Genomic DNA, 19,889 nt, shown 5'->3' with positions numbered 1-19,889 from the left:
CTGTGGGTGGCTCAGTTGCACAAGATGGGAGGAGTAAGAGTGCAAGAGCAATAGTGGTAGGAGACTCAAAAGTGAGGGGTGCAGACAGGCGCTTCTGCAGCCGTAGATGTGACTCCATGGTGTGGATGGTGTGTTGCCTCCCTGGTGTCAGGGTCAAGGATGTCACAGAACGGCTGCAGGAATTTTGAAAGAGAAGGGTGAACAGTCAGAGGTTGTGGTTCACATTGGTAACACCGACATAGGTAGAAAGAGGGATGAGGTCCTGCAGCAAGAATTTAGGGAGCTAGGTAGCAGATTAAAAAGCAGGACCTCAAAGGTTGTAATCTCTGGATTACTCCCTGTGTCACGTGCTAGTGAGTATAGGAATAGGAGGATAGAGATGATGAATGCATGGCTGAAGAGCTGGTGCAGGAGAGAGGGCTTTAGTTTCCTGGATCACTGGGTCTGTTTCTGGCGAAGATGGGGCCTGTACAAGTCGGGCAGGTTGCACCTGAACCAGAACGGGACCAACATCCTTGCGGGGTGGTTTCCTAGCTGGGGGCAGTTTAAAATATTTTGGCAGGGGGATGGGATACAGAGTGGAGCTATAGTAGGGGGTGATGCACAGCCAAATATAAAAGAGAAACTAAGTCAATGTGGAAGGCAGAGCAAATGTAGACCTGTTAAAGCACAAGGGATTAATACAAGGCTGGATTGCATCTATTTTAACACAAGGAGCCTTATAAGTAAGGCAGATGAATTGAGGGTGTTGATTAGCACATGGAAATATGATATTGTTGCTATCACAGAAACATGGTTGAGGGAAGGGCAGGACTGACAGCTGAATATTCCAGGGTATAGAATCTTCCAGCATGGGGGCGGAATGTAAAAGAGGAGGTGGCATTGCGCTATTGATCAAGGAGTCAATTATTGCAGTAAGGAGGGATGGTATCTTAGAAGGTTCCTCAATTGAGGCCATAAGGGTAGAACTTAAAAACAAAATGGGGGCAATCACTTTGATTGGCCTCAACAGTCAGCGGGAGATAGAGGAGCAGATATGTAGGCAAATCTCAGAGAAGTGTAAAAATAATAGGGTAATAATAGTAGGGGATTTCAACTTCCCCAATATTAACTGGGATAATCTTAGTATGAAAGGCTTAGAGGGGGCGGAATTCTTAAAGTGCATCCAGGAGAGCTTTTTGAGCCAGCATGTAGAAAGTCCTACAAGAGAAGGGGCAATATTGGACCTAATCTTAGGGAATGAAGCCGGGCAAGTGGTAGAAGTGTCAGTGAGGGAGCATTTCGGGGATAGTGACCAAAACTGTAAGATTTAAGGTAGTTATGGAAAAAGACAAAGATGGACTGGAAATAAAGTTCCTGAATTGGGGGAAGGCCGATTTCAATATGATAAGACAGGATCTGGCCAAAGTGGACTGGGAGCAGCTACTTGTAGGAACGTCTACATCAGACCAGTGGGAGTCAATCAAAAAGGAAATAGTGAGAGTTCAGAGCCAACATGTTCCCTTAAAGGTGAAGGGGAGGACCAACAAGTCCAGGGAACCCTGGATGTCAAGGGATATAGAGGATTGGATAAGGAGAAAAGAAGCTTATGGCAGATACAGAGGGCTGAAAACAGCGGAAGCCCTAGAGGAATATAGAAAGTGTAGGGGGCTACTTAAAAAAACTAATTAGGAGAGTGAAGAGGGGGGCATGAATAAACACTGGCGGGCAAGATAAAGGAAAATCCCAAGGCATTTTATTAATATAAGGGCAAGAGGATAACCAGCGAAAGAGTAGGGCCCATTAAGGATCAAAGTGGCAATCTGTGTGTGAAGCTGGAGGATATGGGTGAGGTTTTAAATGATTACTTTTCATCTGTGTTCACGAAGGACGATGTAGGTTTGGAAATCAGGGAGAGGGGACTGTGATATACTTGAACAAATTAACATTGAAAGAGGAGGTATTAGCGGCTTTAGCGGGCTCAAAAGTGGATAAATCCCCAGGCCCAGATGAAATGTACCCCAGGCTGCTATGTGAGGCAAGGGAGGAGATTGCAAGGGCTCTGACACTAATTTTCAAATCCTCTCTGGCCACAGGAGAGGTGCCAGAGGACTGGAGGACAGCGAATGTGGTACCATTATTCAAGAAGGGTAGTAGGGATAAACCAGGTAATTACAGGCTAGTGAGTTGAACATGAGTGACAGGGAAACTATTGGAAAAAATTCTGAGGGACAGGATTAATCTCCACTTGGAGAGGCAGGGATTAATCAGGGATAGTCAGCATGGCTTTGTCAGGGGGAGATCATGTCTAACAAATTTGACTGAATTTTTCGAGGAGGCGACAAGTTGTGTAGATGAGGGTAGTGCCGTTGATGTAGTCTACATGGACTTCAGTAAGGCTTTTGACAAGGTCCCACGTGGGAGAATGGTCAAGAAGGTAAGAGCCCATGGGATCCAGGGCAATTTGGCAAATTCTGTCCAAAATTGGCTTAGTGGCAGGAGGCAGAGGGTGATGGTCGAAGGTTGTTTTTGCACTTGGAAGCCTGTGATGAGTGGTGTACCACAGAGATCAGTGCTGGGACCCTTGCTGTTTGTAGTGTACATTAATGATTTAGATGTGAATATAGGATGATCAGTAAGTTCCAAGATGACATGAAAATTGGTCATGTCGTAAATAATGAGGAGGAAAGCCTTAGATTACAGGATAATATAGATGGGCTGGTAAGATGGGCAGAGCAGTGGCAAATGGAATTTACTCCTGAGAAGCGTGAGGTGATGCATTTTGGGAGGACTAACACGGCAAGGGAATACACAGTGAATGATAGGACCCTAGGAAGTACAGAGGGGCCTTGGTGTACATGTCCACAGATCCCTGAAGGCAGCAGCACAGGTAGATAAGTTGGTTAAGAAGGCATATGGGATACTTGCCTTTATTAGCCGAGGCATAGAATATAAGAGCATGGAGGTCATGTTGGAGCTGTATAAAACGCTGGTTAGGCCACATCTGGAGTACTGTGTGCAGTTCTGGTTGCCACACTATCGGAAGGATGTGATTGCACTGGAGAGGCTGCAGAGGAGATTCACCAGGATGTTGCCTGGGCTGGAGCGTTTCAGCTATGAAGAGAGACTGGATAGGCTAGGGTTGTTTTCCTTAGAGCAGAGAAGGTTGAGAGGAGACCTGATAGAGGTATACAAAATTATGAGGGGCATAGATAGGAAGAAACTTTTCCCCTTAGCGGAGGTGTCAATAACCAGGTGATTTGAGGAAAACCTTTTTCACCCAAAGGGTGGTTGGAATCTGGAACACACTGCCTGAGGGAGTGGTAAAGGCAGGAACCCTCACAACATTTAAGAATTATTTAGATGAGCACTTGAAACGCCATAGCATACAGGGCTAAGGGCCAAGTGCTGGAAAATGGGATTAGAGTAGATAGGTGCTTGATGGCCGGCAAGGACACGATGGGCCTGTTAATGTGCTGTATAACTTTATGACTAATCCATGCCACAGTGTATTAGCACACTCGCATACTTTCCCAGCTGTTTGCCCAACGTTAACCCGAGTTTAAATAGTCCAAGAGGCAAACTGAAGATTGTATATTCAGCCTGCATAAGAAAGAGTACAATTTCTGTAGCCAAGCATATTTTGATTTGAATTGGATCCACTCCAGGAAAGTGTCAGCAGTTAAGGAATTCAAGAAACCAAATGCTGAATCCACATCTGAAGAGAAGACAGTTTTACATTCTGGGTGGAGAGCTTTCATCGGCTCAGTTTCCTATTTGAAACACCAAACTACTCAAAGGGAAGGCTGGATAAGACTATGAGGGAGAAAGAATAGAAGTTTGTGCTGAAAGATGAGTAAAGGTAGGAGAAGGCTCTAGCGGAGCATAAAGGCCAGTATGGACTAGTTGAGCTGAATGGCCTGTTTCTGTTTCTATGTGACCTTCTCTCTTCAAATACTTACAACCTGCTGTGTACTTCCAGTATGTGTACTCTTCTGTCTTCTATCTCAGTAATGTGATTGAGTCCCTGTTGTGTCTCTGTGTCAAGAACCCCAGACTGTTTTTAGAGTTAGACTTCACCTTAGACCTTAATGAGTTGCAGCATAGTTGATTTTTGGTTAATGTTGGCCTTAGTAAGAAGGTTAGTTCATGGGCTTGTCTTGAAATCACTTCAGGGGAAAGTAACTAGGCATTTATCTCTGCATTTTTGTTATGTTGGAACCTGCTTAGCCATCAGCACGCATCTTGCAGGGCCTTAGCTGTTTACAGTTTATCTGTTTTTATTCTCAATCATTAGGAAAGGGATGGGTTGTCATTTGGTCCAGTGTAAAATATGGCAAATGATGTGCAATGGGAGGAAAACTGGTAATCACAAGACAGTACTAACATCTACAGTGCTTTAAACATACCTTTTTCTGTAAACTCTTCCAGTAACCGAGCATGCAAACTGATACTTCCCACAGCCTCTCTTTGTGACCCAAGTTTAAGGTTATAGGATTCCAGATGAACTTTTTAATGCAAAGCTGCTTAAAATATTTCCAGGCAGGCGGATAAGCATGGGTAGGATTTGAGTGGAGCAGTGTGATGTGACCTAAGTGATATGGACAGGTTTGCCATTCAAGAACGAAAGGTGCTTTGTTTTTGTTGTTTTCACTCTTCAGTTACTGATCTTTGGCAGAGAGTTGCAACAGCTGGATATACTCAGTGGGCAGGCCAGGCATGCCTAGGCATGTGCTGGCTGAAAATAAGATACACATATCATTTTTTTCTTTATAATCCAAAGACCTGTGCTGAAACTGTTTGGGCAGCACAGCTAGCTGAGTCTTGTGGACTGCATTGCAGTCTGGATGGTGTGTACCCCACTTGCCCCAGCTGTGTCCCATCCATCTCCAAGATTAGAACATTAGAACTAGGGGCAGTAGTAGGCCATCTGGCCTTCCAAGCCAGCTCTGCCATTCAATAAGTTTGGCCTGAATTCCACTGTCCTACCTGTTCCTCATAATCCTTGACTCCCTTACAGATCAAAAATCTGTCTATCGCAGCATTGAATATATTCATGACTCAACTTCCACAGCTCCCTGGGGTAGGGAATTCCAAAGAATTACAAACCTCTGAGAAAAGAAATACCTCTTCACCTCCGTTTTAAATAGAGGACACCTTATTCTGATACTATTCCCCCTAGTTTGAGATTCACCTACTCTGTCAAGCTCCTTCAGAATCTTACATATTTCACCAAGATCACCACTCATTCATAACTGCAATGTGTATAGGCTCAACCTTTCCTCAAGACCCCCAGGAATCAGCCTAGTGAACCTTCTCTGAACTGCCTCCAATGCAAGTATATCCCTCCTTAAAAAAGGAGACCAAAACTGTATACAGTACTCTAGGTGTGGTCTCACCAATGCCATGTACAGTTGTAGCAAGACTTTGCTACTTTTATACCCAATCTCCCTTGCAATAAAGGCCAGCATTCCATTTGTCTTTCTAATTACTTGCTATTCCTGCATGCTAACTTTTTGTGATTCATGTACCAGGGTACCCAGATCCCTGTGTTGCAGCATTCTGTAGTTTCCCTCCATTTGAATAATAATCTGCTTTGCTGTTCTCCCTACCAAAGTGGATAACCTCTCATTTTCCTACATAGTACTCCCTCCACCAAATTTTCGCTCACTCACTTTATCTGTATCCCTTTGCAGACACTTTGTGTCCTCTTCAGAATTTGCTTTCCAACCTTTCTATGTACCATCAGCAAATTTGCTATAACACATTGTCCCTTCATCCAAACCATTGATATATGGTAAATTGTAAAGAGTTATGCACAGATGGTCCATCCTTCTCATGGAGTCTTTCTCAATATCTTTTGATAGTTCTGAAGTATCTCCTTAAATGTCTGATATTGCCTCTATACTGCTTTACCTTTTAATCTATTTTCCCAGTCTATTTTAGCCAACTCTTGTCTTCCTACCTTTGTAATTGCCTTTATTTACATTTAAAATGCTAATTTCAGACCCAGTTTCTCATCCTCAGTCTGAATTCTTAATTTTATGATCCGAGATGATCCTTTACAATGTGATCATTAATCCTGTCTCAGTAATAATAGATATAACCTGTTTGGTTATGAACATAGGAACAAGGAGCAGGAGTAGGCCATTCAATAAGATCGTAGCTGATTTGATGGTAACCTCAAATCTGCATCCTGCCTACCCCCGATAACCTTTCACCCCCTTGCTCACCAAGAATCTATCCACTTCTGGCTTAAAAATATTCAAGGACTCTGCTTCCGCCGCCTTTTCAGGAAGAATGTTCCAAAGATACTCAACCTCTGAGAGAAGAAATTTCGCCTCATTTCTATTTTAAACGGGCAACCCCTTATTTTTGAACAGTGACCCCTAGTTCTAGATTCTTCCACAAGAAGAAACATCTTTCCCACATCCGCCCTGTCAAGAACCCTCAGGATCTTATAAGTTTCAACCAAGTCGCCTCTTACTCTTCTAAACTCCAGCGGATACAAGCCTAGCCTATCCAACCTTTCCTCATAAGGCAACCCACCCATTCCAGATATTAGTTTAGTAAACCTCCTCTGAACTACTTCCAATGCATTTACATCCTTCCTTAAATAAGGTGACCAAAACTACACAGATGTGGCCTCACTAGTGCTCTGTATAACTGGAAGTATAATCTCTCTAATTTTGTATTTAATTCCCCTCGCAATAAATGATAACATTCTATTAGCTTTCCTAATTACTTGCTGTACCTGCAAACCAGCCTTTTGTGATTCATGCACTAAGAAACTACTCTGATTGCATTCTGTGAACCTGCCCTTGAGGTTACCTTTGCCTATTTGGTTTGCCCAATCTATATGAAGTTTAAAATCACTTGCAATTATTGCAGTACATTATTTCTTGATTACTGTTAGGGACCTATAGACTACTACCACCTGTAATTTCTTTCCTTTCTATTTCTCACCTCCACCCAAATTCCCGCAACTTGATGTTCTAAGCCAAGATCATTTCTCAATACTGTACTGATCTCAACCTTTATTAACAGAGTTACTCTGCCAATTTTCCAAATTGCTAAGTACCCCTAAATGTTCAGCTCCCAGCCTTAGTCACTTTGTAACCACGGCTCTGTAATGGCTATCAGATCATATATATTTATTTCTATTTGAGCTATCAATTCATCCATCTTGTTACAAATGCCATGTGCATTCGAATAAAGAGCCTTTAATTTTGTCTTTTTACTATTTTTCCATATTTCACCCTTTTTGTTGGCGCACTCATGCGTGCACGCTCTGTTCCTTCGTGTTACACTCTGGATATCATTACCCATATCAGTACCCTGCACTATTTCCTTGTCTTTTCTCTTTAACTTTCTAAATTTCCCCTCATTTGAAAACCACCCCACCCCTTGACTATTTAGTTTAAAGCCTTATCTACAGCCCTAATTATGCGATGCACCAGAATGCTAGACCCGGCATGGTTCAAGTGAAGTCACTCCCAACGGAACAGCTCCCTATTTCCCATGGTACCATATGAGTCAAAACCCATTTCGCCAATCTTTGAGCCATGTATTCAACTCTCTGTCCTCCTTTATTCTATGCCAAATTGTTTGTAGCTCCAATAGTAATCCGGAGGTTACCTTTGTGGTTTTACTTTTTAATTTAGCCCCTAGCTGCTCCTATTTCCCTCTTTCTTATCCTACCTATGTCTTTGAAATACTAACCCATAACAAACCGATGATAAGCTCATTTCTACCCCTGTGCTGTTGGAATTTTATGCCTTGGTGGCTCCCTTGGTAAAGGTGGTGTGTACATACAGACCAGGTTCAGCCCCCAACTGTGCTGTTAACTGATCTCAGTCGGGGTGACAGGTGCTGCCGTTGTCCTCAGTATCCTTAGCAGGTGACACACAACTAGCTAAGGATGATCCTCCTGATTGTAGTCCACTGACCATGTGTGTGTGTATACATGGAGCAGGGCAGTGTTGGACTTAGCTATGATGCCTCACGTGAAGGAATAGCCAGCCAACACTGACTTGGGTTCACATGAGAAATGGCCCTTGCCATGGGTGCTGGAGGACTGTAAACTAGGATGAGCCTGCTGCATTCAAAATCCATTGATTCTAGATATTAAAATGTGCCCTGACCAGGCCATGACTATCCTTTCCTACTCTAGCCTGGTCACTCTGTACAAGGGTGGAAACCATGAGCTTCTATTATCAGACTGTTTCAGGTTAGTGTTCTCAATATTTTACACTGAGCCTAAATGCCCTTAGTTCTTGAGAAGCAAGTAACGTTGACAAGGTTGCGTTTCTTGCTGACCACCTAATCAACAGTGCCAATAATCTCCATAACAGTAAGGTTTAAATAAAAACACATTCTTTAATAGAAAAAGGGACTCTGGAATGAGTTCCATATTGTGAGTATTGTCATTTTGAGTGTCTTCTTGCTGTATGCTTGCTTGTTTTATATTTTTGAAGCTGTCTAGGTGGGACCAGAGCCAAGTGTTGGTGTAAAATCAAGTGGGAGCTGCTTATTATTCATGGGGTGAACCTGTTTACAGTGGCCTTTCAGCCTGGTCCCAGAAGTATCCTCCCTAGGGACCATGTTACAAAAACATTTCATGTACTGGTACTTTGTTTTCCCTTTTGTTTTACAAGGTATATAATAATTAAACAACTGGTTTAAAGCTTTTACTGTTGGATTAATTTAGTTGCTTGTTTTTTGAAGGACAGACTTTCTGTTGAGAGACTCTGGCATAGGCAGATAGTGTCAGCGTTTTTCTGGGTGGGTCAGTATGATCGGCTTTGTGGGATGTGACTGAGAGACAAGTTTGCTGCATTAATAATCTTGAGCGGAGAAAGAAAGTAAAATAATGTGCAGGAAAAGACTGACTGGTCTGTCCAGTGAGCCTGAGACAGTTGTGATGCCTCATGCATCACAATGCAGACAAGTCTGACCCACCAAGAGCTATGTGATTTTCTGAGAGAGGCAAAAACTGTACAGAAACCCAGGCAATTCGGGGGCGAGGAAATCTGGAAAATTCCTCTGACCCTGCTAAGCTAGTCTAGATCACACAGGCTCTGAATGCTATGCAAGTACCGCCTTTGGTATAATGTGTTCTCTGCCCCAGCCAGACACAGGCCCAGCTCTTGCTTTAAATAATTCAGCGAATTATGCTCCTGAGCAAACAAAAAGAATACGATGAAGCCTTGACCCTTTTTGAATTACTTGGGAGCTTGGGGACCCTATGGTGCCCTGTTGCTTTTTGCATGTCAACGCCTTGGCCAATCAGAATCGACTTGCCAATCAGTCAAAATCCCTTTCTACTGTGGTATAAATTGTTGTGATCATTTGAAACTTCACATTCTTTTGTTTGTCCTGATGAGTGCAAGACAAAGTTTCAGCAACATGTCTGTCTTTTCAGTAATATTGAAGAAAAGCAGAATCATCACCAATAGCTGCCTTACAAAAATAAAGTACTAAAGAAGCACAAAAAGGAGAAAATGGTGGGGGGGGGGCAGAGGTAATGATCTGAAATTGTTGAACTCGAAGTTGAGCCTGGAAGACTATAAAATGCCTAGTCTAAAGATGAGATGCTGTTCCTCTTGCTCACTGGTCAGCTGCTGTGTTTTGGAGAAGAGATGGACCAGGGTGTTCACAACTGATTACTGGCCAGTATAGGAGGGGAGGTTGGCTGGAGTACCCAGTCTTGATCACTGGTTACCAGTTCTACTGGAAAATGCATGTGTATAGAAATTAGGTGAATGTAGTACTGGACTTGGCTCTACATTCCTGGTGAGGTAGTGGAACGTTGGGCAAAGTTTCAGAGGAGCCATGTAACCATAATGTAATTTTTGTAGAGCAGAAGGGAAGGTTGGATTAAAATATTCATTAGCTGAGTCCTGTCTGAATTTAATGAAAAATGATTTCCAGCTAAATTATCTACTTTGTATTTCCCCAAATCTCAAGCACTCTTGGATGCAGATACTGTGTAATCATAGATCAGATGTGTAAATGAAACTTGAAATGAGATTTTATTGTTTGGTAAAACTAGCACTGAAACTTGACATTGTCTAAACAGGATGTTGGTGTGCAGTGTAGGGCCTTCGCTCACCTCTCTATCTCCTGGCAGCTACACTAACCATCAGTCGTTGCTGTGTTTGGTTCCAGGCTCCCTGCATCTTTACAGCTGCAGAGGATGTTCACTGGATCACTGAAGCTGCGGTTCTGATTTAATCACAAAGACAGTCACATCGGAGCCTGGCTTGTTTCTTTTTGTCCTCTGACACAGTTAAAGCGCTTTGATGTGGTAGTAACCAAACCCACAAACCACTGCCTCCCTTGTGTATAATCATATCCATCCCCTGACCATGCCACATATCTTGGCATTTAAAAAGTAGTGAATGCATTTAATATGTTTCAGGTCAAAGCTTGTTTTATGTGCAGGTATATATAATTATTTAGCGCTCACTTTCCTGCCTTTGTTGTCCCGTGACAACCATCAATGACTTGAAGCCATTCAACAAAGGAGGGTCTGAATTTCAGTGCCTCTCAATGTACAACCTCCACCCTCCCCTAGGCACTGCGATTTGAGGGGTTGACAGGGAGACTGGACTAAAGGGGATAATAAAAAGACCAAATGAAAGGCGAGGGAGGGATCAAGACACTGCAGGGTAGGATAGAGGGAGTAAGAAGGGAAGTGAGAGAGACTGAAGGGAAAAGAGAAATGAAGACATAAGCAAAGGAGATGGGAATTTTCTCAGGATTATCAACACCTTTAAAGGGTGCAAGCTTTTTTAACCAAGATCTACTTGGATTGTTGCTTCTATGTAGTGTCAGGCTGACCAGTTTTAAGGGTATACCATGGACAAAGGTCAGCTTCGAAATATAAATGAACTGTCCAGAGCTTCAAGATTTTATTCCAACAAAATTGATTCCACCCACCCTGGTTTGTTTCAGCCAGTATCAGTGTTTCACTGATACCTGTCATTGTGTGAATTTTAACAGTGATTTGGTGACTGTAATCCTTGTGCCTGTTGAAACTTTCAGCACTGGCAGCTTGAGAAGCATAACCGTAAACCACTACACCTCTTTCCTCTGCCTTTATGTTGTTTGTGCTGCGTGCCACTCTTGTAAACACATCTGATTGTCGATGTATTACCTAAAGTAATGAAAGTTGAAGACAATTATTGATGCTTGGGGGTGGTGGGGCAGGTGACATTCCACCAATGTTTGTTACCCAATTTTCCTGATTGCATGAGTACCTTGGGAATCATTTATTGATATGTTGACATGTCTCTGTGTACACTGATGTAATAAATTGTCTCATTTCCCCCTCCCCAGCTGGTCAGTATTGGCTCTTCCTATAACTATGGAAATGAAGACCAGGCTGAATTTCTCTGTGTTGTCTCCAGGGAGTTGCATAATGCTCCATATGGCACAAATACTGAACCCAGCGAAAAAGCCAAGGTGAGTGAAATGGTACCAAGAAATTAAATCTGGCTCATGGGATTGAGGTACCTGTTTCTGTGGTTTTCACCTCTGGCTTGAATCCAGCCCAGGGTGTTGTGATAAAAGTCTTTTTTGCTCTGAGGATAGAGTCCTAATTGAAATGAGTTTGGGGAAGTGTCAAATAGTCAGCAGTCCCTCATTGCATACCACATTCTTACTCACACTTGGGTCCCAGGGTTGACTGGTGTTTCTGTAAGATTGGGTTATAGCATATGGAGAGGGCATTACAGCTCAGGCTGCATCTGGGATAGTGCCATTCAAACATTGGGTATGGGGAGTGATGTGCACCAACCTTCATTATGAAGAAACTAAGTCATTAAATATGTTTCAAGCTCACCACATACAGCTGACTGAGCATCGCTGCACATTATTTTGCCAGTTCCAGTGTCAATTGTAATACTCAAAGCTCGTTTGTCTCAGGTGGGATATATCTGACAAAGACCATACTTTGGTTACTACATTGCTGAATATTCTACTGGTATTTATCACACAGTAACAGTGTGTGGCTCTGCATATTCCAGTATTGTATTCAACAGTGAATGTGAGGGCATTTTATATACCTGGGATTTTAAATGTGCTGCTGTTTCTTTTGCCAAAAGCAGCTACTGATGAAAGGAATACCCCTGCCCTGGTTGCCTGACCTTAAGCTGTGCTCATTAAATACAATAGAATTTAAAGCTGGCATTTGCCATTGGACTCAACAGGTCATAAAAATAACAAAACACTTACTGGACTATACCATAACAGCCATTCAAAAGATGCAGGTCCTAACTCTAGGTCTCCTTGTGAGCAACGGAACAAAAATGTGGCTTATCTGAACATTACACTGGATGTTTGCACACATTGATTCAAATACTGGCTATCTAATCTCATTCACCAGCTCACTTTGCTTCCTACTCTTTCTTCAAAATCACAGCCAAATACTAAGCGAGCAGTAATACAAGAGCAAAATACTGCAGATGCTGGAAATCTGAAATAGAAACCAAAAATACTGGGAATAGCAAGTCTGGCAACATCTGGGGAGAGAAAAGCTATTAACGTTTCAGGTCTGTGACCTTTCAGAACTCGGAAAAGCTAGAAATATAATAGGTTTTGACAAGTAAAAAGTGGGGAGGGTGGGAAGAAGAACAAAAGGGAGAAGGTTTGTGATAAGGTGAAGAAGGGTAGGAGAAGTTAAATGACAAAAGGTTTTGTAGTGCAAGACCGAAGGCAGTGGTAATGGGACAAGTAAAGAAACAAAAGATGTCTATAGGAGTTGTGAATGGCAGGATAGCTGCCATCCAAGCACAAAGTAAAGGATTTTTTTTTTAAAAAGGGAAAAAAACAAACCAGCAAAGAAATACAAAACAAAATGGGGACAGAGGTTATGATCAAAAATTGTTGAACACAACGTTGAGTTCAGAAAGCTGTAAAGCGCCAAGTCAAAAGATGAGGTGCTGTTCACAAACTTGTGTTGAGCTTCGATAAGACAAATGTAGCAAGCCAAGAATAGGAAGCTGAGAGTGGGAGCAAGGCAGAGAATTAAAATAAAATGACAGGTGACTGGAAGCTCAGAATCAAGCTTGCAGACTGAATGGAGGGGTTTTGCAAATCGGGCATCCAGTCTATGTTTGGTCTTCACTATGTAGAGGAGATCACATTGTGAGCAACCAATACAGTATGCTAAATTGAAAAAAGCACAAGTAAATTGCCGTTTCACCTGGAAGGAGTGTTTGGGGCTTTGAACAGTGAGAACATAGGAGGTAAAAGGGCAGGTGTTGCATCTCCTGTGCTTGCATGGAAAGCTCCCTGCTCAGTTGGATAAGAGATTGAAAGGCTGCCCCCACACCCCCTGGGTGTTCTACCACGCTAGCACCATAGATCCACATCTTCAGGGGAGGAAGACGACTAAAAATGCGTTATTGGATTTCAAATTCATGAACATGGAGCAGACTGTATAGCTTTTTGCAAATGACCTTTCTCCACCTATTTCTGTTGAAAATAATTTTGTTATTGCTGATACGATACTTATAGTTGAAAGTTTAAATTGCCTACAACATTCTTTTTCCTTCCTGTTTATATTTTTGCATGCTGCATGTTGAATCCAGAGTGAAGATGAAGAAACGGATTGCGATATGAATGACTCAGATTAATTTGAAATAAAATGTACTGGTGAGCACTGGCTACCTGTAGAAACCCACAATCCCTCTCATTTTCCCCCAGTTTGCCCTCACCCTTGTAGAGCTGCCACCTGTGATCCTGCACTGGACCAGCCTGGATGCTCATATGCCTGGTAGTATGGTATTATGCAATGTGTTACCCTCGTGTTGCACGCTCTGCTGTGCTGCTGGCAGAGATGCTTGGTACAGTCAGCCATGGGGAGACGGATTTCAATATAGAGGGCACCTGTAAGATATGTACACCAAAAATCCACTTTCTTGTCCCCTTGCCCTGCTGCCAGTTATGTCTACGTGCCCCCTATACTGGGTGCACCATGTACTAAAATGTTGGCAATCAATAACATTCTCCTGCCCAGGTACCACAGACCCTGAGCACCAGCTCCTTCAAGAATGTGACTCAAATCTGTTCAACATTTTGATTACACGGTGGTTTGAATTTGTGGTACTGCCTCTGGTTCTGTGTTTCAGGGTGGAATGTGGGGGAGGGAGGGGAGAGCTGTTGCCATTTTATTTCTGGTATGAGCTAATTGAGAATACTGCCTCCAATCCATCCTCAATTTGTATCACCAAGACCTCTCGCCATTCAGCCCAGGCTCTGAACTAATACATGCAGGCTGTAGTCTCATCCAGGAAGTCAGTCCTCCATCCTGCGGCAGCTGTTAACTGAGTCCTTAGGTAGGTCGCCCATGCATTGTCTTCTGACCGCAAGAAGGGGAACCTTTGGCAACCTGTCTGGGGAAAAATCTCCCATTCCAGCTAGCGCTGCCCTCAATCTGGATACCTTGTTTCACATTAACTCAGACTTTAGTTTAAATAACATTACAGCTATGAAGATGAACATTCCAAGAGAGGTGTATATTCTTTCCTTGCCCTGCTGGTCCATAATTGGTACTTTAAACATCTTTACCCTTTAACCTTTTACTGATGCTTGCACTTCATGATTAGCCCATAGATACAAAATGCAGTCCCACAGATTGACTCGGATGTTTCTGTAAAAAAAAAGACAGATTTTGGGTTGTTAGTTTCTTAACTGTTGAAAGCTTGCCTGACTCCACTCATACATTTATTCTGTATACAAATGTGAAGCTGTGGGGGAGTCTCATCTGACTGAGGGATGAGCACATTGCAGGGTGTGGTGAAGCTGAGCTCGATGCCACTGTTGGCACAGGGCATAATATGGGACTTCCATTCCCCAGAATGAATACATCATTTTTATCCGTTATATGTGTAGAAGGTGGAGTCCATTGTGTCATGAAACCCAGGCTTGGGCTTCAGCCCTGGTGCTGACTAGACCAGACTGGACTGCAGTAGTGCTGCAATTTGCCACAATGTCGCATGGTTCCTAGTTTTGATCAGCTTGTATTAATAACCTACTGGAAATGAATGCACAGCTGTATGTGAACAATCTGTCAATGCAGGACTGGGCTCAGCTGTGATGCTCTCACAGTTGAATAGCCTGATACTTTTCTTTTTACATATAAGTTGGAATATTAACTTCTTGACTGGGATACTTGAAAATCTGCACCAGAGCGAAGAGTTAACATCTTCAGGAGGGGTGGGATGAATTTGCCTGTCTCTTTCAGACCTTTGGTCTCTTCGCACCACATTTCTGTGTTTCGTACACTACCCAAGGTTTACGAACAATAAATAAAAGCTTCACTTCAGTGCCAACAGCAACATAATTTAGCAGCCACTTTTTTTTCATTAAATAAAATCATAAAATGAGTCAGAGTGCAAATACCCTCACCCCCATTGCATTGTTCTGGTTTGTAAAGCTGAGAATTGCACATCAGTTGAATGAGTAACCTGGCAGAACTCTGATAACTTAGATGTGTTATTGAGAGTAGTATCCAGGTTGACTAGATTTCCCCTGAGCCAGCGTATCATCTGCATCCCCATGTAACAATTGACATGGACACCTGGCACTTGAACACTTAGTTTTGCACTGCTACAGATTAGAACATTTAAATATTTTTAATGATGGAGAGAAGTGAGAAATCCAGGATATGGAGTGAACCGTGTCCTTTGTTCCTAGTGCCTGTAAATACTTGCTCTGATCTTTCCACATTTGTTTCTCCCTCCTCTGGTGGTGCTGCTGACTCTTGAGTCACAGTTCCTCAGAAGCAATTCCCCTTGATCATTTGTGAATCTAAACAGTGAGTGTCAGCTGAGTATTTGAGCACAGCAGGCTTCAGATTTTAACCCAATCGTCCTGTCAAATCATGCCTACACACCTATCAGGGATCTCGATCACGCTCAGGAGCAGAAATCCTGGCTGATTGTTTTCTTCTCCCCAAGGAAAAGTGCTAGAGAACAGGAGTACTGTGACTTACCTGCCCTCATGTGTCTCCCAAGGCAGGAAGTTGTTCAAAAGTGCTGTTTGCTCAGTCTGTTCAGTTACTTTGTTAATCTACTGGCCGAACAAGCAGACTAGATACCTAAACAATCAAACTGACTGTGGTATGTTATGGGCTATGTTACCAAGGTGATAAATGAATCTTGATACTGGAGTTACTGTAACTTATATTTTTACTTTCTCTTACAGATTCTGCAAGAGCGAGGATCACGGATGTGAAGTCAGTACTGTACTGTCCTATGAAGCAATTTTAAGTTATTTTATTTTCTGGGAAAATGCAAGATGGAGCAGCCATGGTGTTGTTCAAAACCTGGCCTTTGATATGAACATTTCTTGCAAAACCTTTAAACTTGGATCTCCCTCTTTCTCTGCCTCCACTGTACTGTGACTGAGTTTTCTTACTGACGGTAAACATTTCAAGAGTTTAGAAACGTTAATGCATTATAAAGACAGCTGTATATCAAAGCATGTCTGTACTAGCTAGGAGCAGCAGTAACACCTCAGTAATGGGATACGTCTGGCCAGAAGTCTACTCTGGTGCCACTTCCTACTCCATGGATTAGACCAATGAATACTATTTGCAAAAGAGCCTTTTTCCTGAACTGAGTGTATAACTAAGGTAACAGTTTATTGATTATGGAGTAAAGGCTGTGCCATATTCAAGAGACACTTCCATTCAGTCATTCTCTGATTGAACTAATTTCTTTAGAAATGGTTAGATAGGCAGCAGGAGGAAGCACATTTAATGGCTGGGTCTTTGTCACTCACTGTACTTGCAAATCAGCTGCTTCATTTTGCTGGTGGTTCTGTGGATGTTCAAGTTGGGTCCAAGCAGTTCCAGCTGAAATTTGGTGTTTTATTAAGGAAATTAGTCATTGCTGTCTATTGAAAGCGGTTTATATTAAAGATCATTGGTGAAATAAATGACTAAAAGAGACTGTCAAATCCTGATCGGATATTTTTAAACTCGTAGCATGGTGTATTGCTTTTTATTTTAATAATTGCTGTTTTAAACACCGAAGAAGTGGTTTGTATGCTTTTGGATTTCCTTATATATATATTTTTTGGGTTCCTGTGTATTATTAAAGACCTATAGGTTGAGCTGTTAAATCTTTCTAGTATGTTTTAAACCTTCATATAAAAAAGCCGAGCCGAAGCCAACACTTGGACTTGTTGAAATTTCAGCTGCTTTTAGAATAATATTTCAACAGTGTTTGTGCTCAGTTCTCATTGTCATAAACTACTGAGGCCTGTCTCATTTTTAGTATATTTTAATTTAACTTTCTTCAAGAACATTGTCCATGTTCTTTGGCCGTTTAAACAAAAATCACCTCAAAAAAACAATTAAGCAGAAAAACTATTAAATCAAGCTGTTTGTGCTCAATAGGGAACTCCTTTTCCCAAATCTGTGGCAGAGGTTAAGGGCTTATACTCCTCTCCCGCTCTCTCAATGAAGGTCTAATTTTCTCTTTCATTTTCTTTTTTAATCAGACAAGGAAACTATCTGTGTGGGCAGTTAATGCCCACGCCGTCTGGCAGAGCCTTGATCCCAAATGTGCACTCATTTAGGGTGACACTGTGAACCTTACAATTAACCTCCATATTCCAGAACAAAGGATGGGGAATCTGTTAGAATTCCTGTTTCTGCACACACAGAATGAGCACTGGATCTAGTTCAGCTGTAGCCCCTTTCCATAGTGAAATAGCCTCCTTAACAATCCATCTGTGAACTTACAAAAGAAAATTCACCACCTGGGTGAGAGTGACTGGTATCTATGGAGCAATACGCCCACGAGAAGCCTACACCAGCAAGAGGGGAGAAGCAAAATAATAGCCAAGCTCCCCTGCTTTGCACATACTGGGCTGAGCCAACAGCACTACACTTTCATATACCATTTCCGTTGCGTTTACACAGTCCCACACACCATTTCCACTGATGTTTACATAGTCCCACGTGCTGTTTCCATTGAGTTTACACAGTCCCTTGTACTATTTCCCCTTGTGTTTATGCAATCCCACGCACTGTTTTCCTTTGTGTTTAGGCAGTCCTCTGCACTGTCTCCCCTTGTGTTTACGCAGTCCTACACATCATTTCTACTCATGTTCGTGAAGTCCCACATACTTTTTTCCATATGTTTGCGCAATCCAGCACAGTTTTCCCTGGTGTTTGCGGCTTTGTGTGCATTGTCTCCCCTTGTGTTTATGCAGTCCCACGCACCATTTCTCCTGTGTTTATGCAGTCCCGTGCACTTTTCCCCTTGCGATTAAGCAGTCTCTCCTTGCGGTCTCCCCTTTGTGTTTACACAGTTCCTCTCTGCTGGTCTCCCCGTTATGTTTATGCAGCTCCTCTCTGCTGGTCTCCCCTTGTTTTTATTCAATTGCATGCAGAGTTTCCCCTTAAATTTACACAGCTTTTTGTTAGAATAGTGAACATTGGTTGGTGGGGGGTGCGGTGGGTTGTAAACGTATTGAAAATTAATGTGGGATGGGACAGGATTGATGAAAACTGATTTCAGTCAGTAATAAGGAATCATAGATACAGGATTACATCTAAGAAATTTAGAACAGAAAGCAAGAAAAACTTCAGAGTTGAGGCTGTGGAATTCACTTCCACGATTATTGGCTGAGGCAGAAACTGTCAATATTTCAAAATAACTGGGATAGATAGATATAGGAAAAGGGGAGGAGGGATATAGGAAATATGGTGGGTAAATGAGATTAAAACCCTTTGCTCATGTGGAGGGTAAACACCGATGTATTTGGACTGAATGGCCTGTTTCTGCGTTGTAACTTTAATGTCTTTCTGTAACTGTAGTTAGTGTATAAATGGTTAAATTCATTGTTTTTGGTGGGAGAGGTGAAGGAAAATCATTTTGAATCTGCAGCTTATAGACTCTCTTTGTGGCTCTGTCTACAGCTGACCCATACAGACCAGCTGGTCCCAGGTTTTTCACCTGAAGTTTGTTGACTTTGAGAGTCTGATCCAGGAAGGCAGTAGGGGCTATAATTTGTCCCAGCATCTGGACTAGGAAGGGGAAATATTAGCCAGAGTCCCTGCTTCTGATCACCGGGTCAACGGTACCTCTTCGTCAAACAGCCTGCCAACACTTAACTTGTCGACAAAGGCTAGCCACTGGGATGAGGTATTAGATACTGACTGACACCTTTGCAAACTGTGCACCAGCACACAGTTAAAACCAACAGCTCATTAGGAGAAGAGAAAAATGCTGCCTTGGTGGTTCCATTTCAAGCCAAGGCTGTGTACAGCACAATTTCTGATCTCTGTAAATAGTCCAGGAATGGAGGCAATGAGAGAATCTATTAAGGGCTGTGCCTATGTTCAAGGGGAGTGTGTTCCTTATGACAATTGCAAAAATATAGTTGGTTGATTTTGGAAATTTAATCCACATAAACTGTTATCAAAAGATGCTGGTTTTGATCCCTGAGAGAAGATGGAGGGCTTTGGGGAGTGGCATCAGCTGAACTGTGTAATCCTGTTCATTCTTCCAAAACTTATTCTTCAACTTTTGTTGTTAGAAATCTGCAGAAGCTGAAAGTTATTTTGTAAACTGTTGGGTTTGGTTGAACACAATAAAAGCTGATCCCTCACTCTGAGTCTGATGGTATCTAATACTCATGTTTACATTGTTTGATTGTGCTGAAATGCCCCAAACCTTTTCAAAAAAATCACTGGAAGTACAGTGACATTTGAACAAGTGCAGCTGCCTTTCTATTCCTGCTTCCCATATCCAGCAACAAGATAGCAAGCCAGGAAACTGAGAACACTGACAGTACCATGGAATGTGACAGGACAGGGTCTTAGTTTATGCGCCACCTGAAGCATGGCAATTCCCTTGCTACCTGAAATGAGAGCCCAAACCCAT

At 42.4% G+C, this 19,889-nt stretch overlaps 1 protein-coding gene across 2 annotated transcripts in view; it reads left to right on the top strand.

Annotated features, from left to right (window-relative positions):
* The window catches only part of LOC144690681 (BTB/POZ domain-containing protein KCTD5-like), a 77,507-nt gene extending 57,891 nt beyond the window's left edge, over nucleotides 1-19,616 (top strand). For both annotated transcript variants that reach the window (XM_078558424.1, XM_078558425.1), the window contains 2 exons: nucleotides 11,323-11,448; nucleotides 16,195-19,616. In XM_078558424.1, coding sequence (XP_078414550.1) covers nucleotides 11,323-11,448; nucleotides 16,195-16,224 — 156 coding nt within the window. In that variant the 3' untranslated portion in view covers nucleotides 16,225-19,616. The remainder of the gene's footprint in view (nucleotides 1-11,322; nucleotides 11,449-16,194) is intronic.
* The last annotated feature ends 273 nt before the right edge of the window (nucleotides 19,617-19,889 follow it).

Source organism: Cetorhinus maximus, chromosome 15 (assembly GCF_964194155.1).
Source record: "Cetorhinus maximus chromosome 15, sCetMax3.hap1.1, whole genome shotgun sequence".
Classification (NCBI taxonomy): Eukaryota; Metazoa; Chordata; class Chondrichthyes; order Lamniformes; family Cetorhinidae; genus Cetorhinus; species Cetorhinus maximus.
This window is presented reverse-complemented; position numbering and strand designations above follow the sequence as displayed.